Genomic DNA, 7,945 nt, shown 5'->3' with positions numbered 1-7,945 from the left:
AACTTTTTGGCTAAGGCTCAAGTAGCAGCTGCCACGGAATCCGAGGCCACAAAACTCGCGGCCGAAGCCGCAGTGGCATTAACAAACGCAGAAGTCGCCGTGAACCAAGCTAGGAATGCACAGGCAACCGCCTCGACTCAAGCTTCCGCGGCTGTTAGGGTAGATTCTCAAGCAGCGAATGCTGAAGCAGCCGCTGTAGCACAAGCCGAAACTCTCTTGGTTACAGCAGAAGCTGTCGCAGCTGCGGAGGCTGAGGCTGCGAGCAAAGCCGCCTCACTAGCAAAAAAGATCGTCGATGAGAAAAAGATACGTGTAGAAAAGTTGGAATAAAGAGGAGATAGAGAATGATGGATAGATTAAGTTGAAGCAGAGTTGGCAGAATAAGAGGCGGAAGATCGTTGTCAAAAAGGCAAATGCAATTACCTTGATAATTTGATTTAAACACGATGATTATTGACGGATATTATATGAAGAAAGATAATTAACATAGTTGAGATTCATTCGTGTAATATTTTAGTGGAAATAAATTGTCATAGCAACCGAATTTTGATGAATGTTTTTCTAATACTCCTCCTATATTTTTATCCTTTTTTATTTGTTCCATATTGAAATGAATATATAGTCATTAAATTCTTTATCTTTTAATTGTATTATATGAAAGAAATTAATAAAATAATTTATTTGAAAGAAATTAATAAATATGATGAAAGAGCTTAACGAAATTCTATATAGAATATAGAATAAATTTAATCTTATAAGAAAAATTTGAACGACAATTATATTATATTTTATATATTAGTTATTAGTTGTATAAAGGCAATTATATTTTAATTTGCTTTATTGGAAAAATTTTTTTGTTTACATTCTCAAATTTTAATAGATATCAAATTTATAATAGATGTATTTATTCTTTTCCGTGTTGTCAAATATATTTATTTTTAGACAAAATTAAATGAATATGTATTAAAATATGTTTAATCTTGCATTTTTTGTAGACAAAATCAAGTTAAAATATATTTAATTTTGCGTTTTATTGCGTATTGGATTTGAAATTTCATTTGTAATATATTATTGTTTCGATGATAAAAAATAATAAAATGTTTAAATATTAAATAAGAAAATATTATGTGTTGTTTAATATACCAAAATCCTTCTATAGATATTGGTTTCATTAATTAATATTTTTATTCTTGATATGTTTTCTGAAATAAAATATATGTTATATACATGTACATCTCGTTAAAATGCTGATTGTTGGTTGATATGTATGAAATATTATAATAAATTTGGAATACTTTTGTATTTCAAATATTAATATAATTTATTTTATAGTATACAATTTTATAGTATACAATCCAGAGTTTGTAATCCAAAATAACTTGAAATGATAAAAATAGATTAGATTCAAAAAATCATGAATTCCGTGAATCCCGATGCAAAGTACATATTATCTCGTATAATATATCTCCATTACAAATCTTTCCATTCATAAATAAAATTTAAATTCAAAATATCGAAAAATAATATCAACAACGAACCACACCTTTGTATTATTCCAATAAATATTCGTCTTCAAACAAAACTCTACTGAAGCAACAAAATTACATTTTTCTCTTCCCTCGAATATAATCGTACACCTGTAAACACTACTAAATTGGGCACAAATATTAAGAACTTAATCAAAGCAAGAAAAACAAAAAGAATCGGACCGTTCGCGACAATATTTCTTCTTAACTATTTACACAACTGTAACCCCCTGTATATAACATACGCGGGCGGGAAGGAACGGCATCAATCGACAAAGTTCCGTCGACCATGCAGATCCCAACGCTTCTCGTCATATGCTTGCTCGGCATATCGGGCTTGGTGCACGCAGGCGTCGAGGAATTCAAGGCAACCGAGGAGGTGATCGGCAAAAAGTTAGAAGTCGACCTGTTGAAAAATGTGGACACTAGCGCGAAACGAAAAGAGAACGGCGCCCCAGTGCTCGGCAAAAACATATTCAAATCCCTGGAGAAGATCAAGGCGTCGGCAGGCGCGGATGCTAAAACATCAGCCGTGGTGAAAGCGTCCGCTCTGGCTCTTGCAGAGGCCTATTTGCGAGCGTCTGCATTGTCAGCCGCCGCTTCAGCCAAAGCAGCCGCTGCCCTGAAGAATGCGCAACAAGCGCAATTAGTCGCCCAGGAGAAAGCTTTGGCCGCGTTGAAAGCTCAGTCCGAGGAAGAGGCAGCTTCTGCTCGTGCGAACGCAGCAGCCGCCGCGACACAGTCGGCAGTGGAACGCGCTCAAGCCTCCTCCAGGATAGCAATGGCCGCCCAAGATGTAGCCAGCGACTTGCAAAAACGGACCAGTACCAAGGCCGCGGCTGAAGCCGCTGCTACCCTCAGGCAATCACAGGACGCAGAACAAACCAAATGGAATGCCAAATCTGCCTTGGAAGCCTCCGCCGCTGCAGCTGCCGCAGAAACGACGACTACTGCCTCTTCGGAGGCCGCTAGCGCCGCCGCCAAAAAGGCAGCCGCGATAGCTTCTGACGCGGATGGCGCGGAAAGGTCGGCATCTACCGAGGCACAATCAGCTGCGAAGATCGAAAGTGTAGCAGCCGCCGAAGGATCCGCCAACTCGGCCTCTGAAGATTCCCACGCCGCGCAATTGGAAGCTTCTGCCGCGGCGAGAGCCAACGTGGCCGCAGCTATCGGGGATGGAGCGATTTCAGGACTTGGACAGGACGCGGGTGCCGCGGCTCAGTTGCTTGCACAGGCGAAGGCATTGGCCGAAGTTAGCTCGAAATCCGAAAATATTGAGGATAAAAAATTTTGAAGGGGGCATTTAATAGGGATTTGAGTGGAAATCTTTCTTAGACCACTGAGAATTTTGATTGGGAAGAATAGGAGTTGATTGTTTGGATATGATTAGAGAACAGGCTGAGAACGGGGCCGATTAAAATTAAAAGTAAAACATTGTCGAAACGAGTTTACCTACGTGATAATAAAGATCCACTATTTTAGCAAATATATCTTTCCTTGGTCTGATTTCATTGCGTCCTATTTTTTTTCCACGAATCCTTTTTAATCTTCAACGATTATTAATTTTTATCCTGTTGATTTTAAGATAAGTTTTTAAGATATTTTTAAAATAGTAGAGAAACTTTCATTAACAGTTGAAAATTTAAGAAACGTGTTAATAATACATATAATATTTGATGGTACTATTGATCTGTTTTTAATTCTTTTTCTATTTCTGCATACTTTTTATTCCTGCATACTTTTTATTCTTTTTATATAGAAATCGATTCAATTTCAAAATTACTGATGATTCTAATACTACTCTATATCTATCTTGATATGTAAGAATTTATAATTTCATAATATGTATGATTCATATGTATATATTGAATGATTAGATTAGTGAAAGTTACAATGAATAAGTACAATAAAAACTTGTAATAATTAGAAAGCGTATAAATATATATTAAAATTATTTCACTTTTATCATAAAAGTATAAATTTTCAACTTGTATATAATGACAATTCCTTTTTTAAAATCAATAGTCTAATTATTTAATCATTCACATTTGACTCGATCAATAAATTTTGAATTATCATTTGCAAACGAATTTGCACGAAAGTAAATAATAAGTTAAATTATAATATTTTCAAAATCAATATTTAAATAACAATTACATAATGCATGTGTTCGATATATGTACTATAAATAAATTTATTATTATCATTATTATTTCTTAAATGGTTTCTTGTAAAATTATACTGTTCTACTTTCCACTTTCGATTCTGAATATATGCAAATATAAGTACAACATTGATATTAATATTTTAATTAAATGTCAAAATAATAAAATAATCGAATGATTAAAATAATTTATATTTATAGGGAACACGATGTCTTTAAAAAATAATAGTTTTTTTTAAAATAAAAGATATAAAAGATAAAAGCAAACATGTAAAATAATTATAGATAAATATAGAAAATTACTTTTAATTAAAAGGAAGGATGGAATATTTTTAAATAATGAAATTGTATCCATTAAAGTAATCAACATGCATAACGAATATATTTAATTCTATAATAAATATTTTAATTTTTAAGATTCAAATCTCTGTGATATTTTTCAAAATTTGATTGTAACTACATAAATAACATTGATTTTAACTACATAAAATTTAACATTTTAACTACATAAATATTATCATAAATTTCTATAAAAAAAAAAAATTATCATAAATATCTATAACAATCTATGCAATTAAATTACCGATAAAATTTAAATCTCATTGTCTCATATTTCAAAATTTAGTTTCAAAACAATTTTCAAAATTATTTCCGAAATAATAAATTTTCTTTATCAAAATCATACAATCACACGAATAATAAATAATCCCTCCCCAAAGAAGAAACAAATATTATATTTCAGACTGGGATCCACCTAAATAAACCCAGATTTCCCCATATAAAAATATCGATAACAAAAAGATAAAGTTACATATTTAAATATGCAACAACATTTACAAATAATAACACCAATGTTTTCACAATTGTGAATGTCGATATAAAACGAGGAAATCCTGCTTGAATCGGCATCAATTTTGCGAAGCAGCCTCGAAGATGAAGATCCCATCCATACTCACGGTTTCCCTGCTGATCTGGGGTTTGGCAAGCGGCGCAAGCGAAGAGGTGGAGGTACGGGACAAGACCAAGACCTCGACAGCGGTGAAAAGCGAGAAAGTGGAAGTCGTTGTTCCCGCTAAGGATGAACTTAAATTAACGAGCGAGCCCATCCTTGGAAGAAGAGTGGGAACTGGAGCATCCGAGGTGGCATCTAGCAGCGGTGAAGCCATCGCGATAAGTCTTGGAGCAGGGCAGGCAGCGGCAGAGTCTCAGGCCGTGGCCGCCTCGCAATCCAAAACGGCAGCAAACGCCGCCATAAACGCAAGCGAGCTTGCCAACAAGGTTGCTGCTCTAGTTGCTGGCGCGACTGCGGCACAGGCGAGAGCGGCCGCCGCCTCCTCGGGCGCATTGAAGGCCAGCTTGGCGACCGAAGAATCGGCGGAAGAGGCCGAGGCGGCCGTGGCTGCCGCCAAGGCTGCCGCGGAAAAGGCTGAATCCCTGGCGAGAAATCTCGCGTCGGCGAGCGCTCGCGCGGCTCTCTCGTCGGAAAAAGCAAACGAATTGGCTCAAGCTGAGAGCGCGGCAGCGGCCGAAGCGCAGGCCAAAACAGCCGCCGCCGCCAAAGCAGCGGAAATCGCTCTTAAGGTCGCCGATATAGCGGTGAAAGCGGAAGCGGACGCAGCAGCTGCCGCCGTGGCAGCTGCAAAGGCAAGAGCCGTAGCAGACGCGGCCGCTGCCCGTGCTGCAGCCGTGAACGCCATCGCCAAAGCGGAAGAGGAGGCCTCGGCCCAAGCAGAGAACCCCGCCGGTGTTTTGCAAGCCGCCGCCTCCGCCGCGGCGGAATCGCGAGCCGCTGCAGCGACCGCCGCTGCGACTTCGGAGGCAGCGGCTGAAGCTGGCCCGTTAGCAGGGGAGTTGAAACCGCCGCAATGGAAACGGGTTCCTGTGAAGAAGGAAGAATGGCAAACGTCGACGAAGGAAGAATGGAAAGCGACAAATGAAGAATGGGAGCCGGTGGCGAAGTAAAAGGGCGCGAAGTGGCGAGGTCGGCAACACAGTTGCATGAAAGAAATTAGACATCTTTAAGGCAGAGTATATTGTAAAGTAGAGGATACGAGAGATAACGCGCATACGAGAGATGATTAAAAGATACATTTATTAAATACGAATCGAAATTGTACGGATGACATTATTAAACTGTTGTAGCAAATCAATACATGTTTTACTACATATGCTTCCTGGCACACATATACCTTTCTCTTTCTCTTTGTCCTTCCATTGTTGGCGATTCGTCATGTGGAAATAAAATAAATGTCAAACGTATACGTGGAACAATGTTGTTGAAATCTGATAATAATATTCTTAATTGGATGGTCGAAAATTATTTACCGAAAAGAAATGAATGTATCGGTATATTGAATTATTCGAGTATACCATTCTGTTATTAATAAATATTAATATGAATATATATATTGGTAAAACTCGTTTGTAAAAGGAACGTTCGTGGTACGAAATAATCTCTAATCTCGAAATATCACGAACTTGTTTCGAGATCGATGATTCAGAAGGTTACAGTCTCTTCACTTGGAAGAACGATGTTAGTGAGCAACTTTCCCTTTCTTCTTTACTTTCCTCCCGTGATATCACGCCATTTCACGTCGCGATCATGTTGGCAAAATTTCATTTTATTAATTAGAGATTGATAAAATATAATCACGAATAAATTCACTTGATGATTAAATTCAATAATTAAATTCGTAGCAATTGGTAAGAAAGAAATCTTACTTATAATTCGTCTTTTTTATAAATTCGATCGTAATTTTTGCACTGTATTACGTAAACGTTATTAACCATAAGATATCTAGTCTTGATTCCTTCCTACTCGTTACCTTAAATGGCCCGGAAGAAACTCTCTATGACCTATTATTATATTATATTCTTCTACGCGACAGTGGTTCTCTGACGAGAACATCGTTCCATTAATCGAATATGAGATGCTTTAATGAAACAGCGAAAGTTGTTACAAAGTTAGATTAACGAGCACAAAATATTGCCAACGAAATAGGCACATGTATATCTCAATTGCTAGACAATTACCACATTGATTATACGAGATACGCTTTTACAAGTTTTTGTAATGGCATAGTCGTGATGTGGTAAGCAGTGTTTTGTGAAAGATTCGACCGTTTCAATCTCTAAGACATCGGCAACATGCGTGGAAAAACGATAAACTAACCCAGCTTCTTTTCTTCGAATACAATGATTTCGTGACATATGATAACGAATAAATCGTTAGTTTCCTTTGTTGTTATTCTAAAATTATTACACATAAATTAAGTATGATACATATATGTATTATATATGATCACGAAAATTTGTACTGGGTGTACAAAGTATAATATCATGGAGTAAGATATAATTCTGAATAAAAAGAAAATAATAGAATGTAAAGAATAAAATTTTCTTAAATAAATCTTCGATTTTGAAAAAATTGATTCTTAAAATATATTAATAAAATTTAATGTTACAATATATGTATTCAATTTTTATATTAACAAATTAAATTTATCAAAAAATAAAATACTACTATTATAGTTCTCATCAATAACAAAGTATAATATTATATGTTATTATCAGTTCCATATAAAATAATAATGTTAAAATTCTATGATTAGGAATAATTATTTTAAAAATGTATAATATGTGTAATATATGTATAAATATGTGTAAATAAAAAGAAAGAGTATTAATAGTATAAAATTTAGAATTTAAAACTGAGTTAAATATAACTGCATAAAATGAAATTTTATTTTTAAAAAATTATTTTTTATCTTTGATTAATTTTTTATTTCATTTAACTCAACAGTATCTGTATATTTTGCAGAATATTACGAATAAAATTTACTTAGAATCTAATTTGTTATAATAAAAATAAGTTTATCACTAAAATTACTATTTAAAAATATTACTACTTAAATATTAAAAATAATACTAATATAAAACATTTGTATTTTGTTTCAAGTTTCAATTCTGGAATAGTTATTACTTGCTAAAGTAATTATTTTTAATGTATTATATACATCGTTATTTCTTCATAATATTTATACCAGTGAAAGACTTACAATTAACTAATATATCCCACGTATCTATTAAAACAATCTTTATTTTCTCATAGAGATACAAATCATATAAAACCACTAATTAAAAGAGTATAAATAATTATTTTGTAACATTTTATAATTAAATAATTACATTAATTAAATAATTAATTAAAGCAATTTTTCGATCATCGCTAATAAGCGAATAAAAATAGCGATTT

The 7,945-nt window shown here is 34.6% G+C and overlaps 2 protein-coding genes across 2 annotated transcripts in view; both read left to right on the top strand.

Moving 5' to 3' along the window:
- Positions 1–5,840, top strand: part of LOC102673885 (uncharacterized abhydrolase domain-containing protein DDB_G0269086-like) — a 6,817-nt gene extending 977 nt beyond the window's left edge. Inside the window, exons 2-4 of the mRNA XM_031514683.1 lie at positions 16–312; positions 1,822–2,778; positions 4,537–5,840. Coding sequence (XP_031370543.1) covers positions 16–312; positions 1,822–2,778; positions 4,537–5,652 — 2,370 coding nt within the window. The 3' untranslated portion in view covers positions 5,653–5,840. The remainder of the gene's footprint in view (positions 1–15; positions 313–1,821; positions 2,779–4,536) is intronic.
- On the top strand, positions 1,570–3,014 carry LOC102672599 (uncharacterized abhydrolase domain-containing protein DDB_G0269086-like). The gene has a single exon (XM_006608938.2). The coding sequence runs from the start codon at positions 1,816–1,818 to the stop codon at positions 2,818–2,820; it is 1,005 nt and encodes a 334-aa protein (XP_006609001.1). The 5' UTR covers positions 1,570–1,815; the 3' UTR covers positions 2,821–3,014.
- Positions 5,841–7,945: the final 2,105 nt, after the last annotated feature.

This window comes from Apis dorsata, unplaced genomic scaffold (genome assembly GCF_000469605.1).
Source record: "Apis dorsata unplaced genomic scaffold, Apis dorsata 1.3 scaffold_50, whole genome shotgun sequence".
Classification (NCBI taxonomy): Eukaryota; Metazoa; Arthropoda; class Insecta; order Hymenoptera; family Apidae; genus Apis; species Apis dorsata.
This window is presented reverse-complemented; position numbering and strand designations above follow the sequence as displayed.

Excerpts from the sequence above, each read along its gene's own strand:
- LOC102672599 (XM_006608938.2), top strand. The coding sequence starts at position 1,816 with ATGCAGATCCCAACGCTTCTCGTCATATGCTTGCTCGGCATATCGGGC.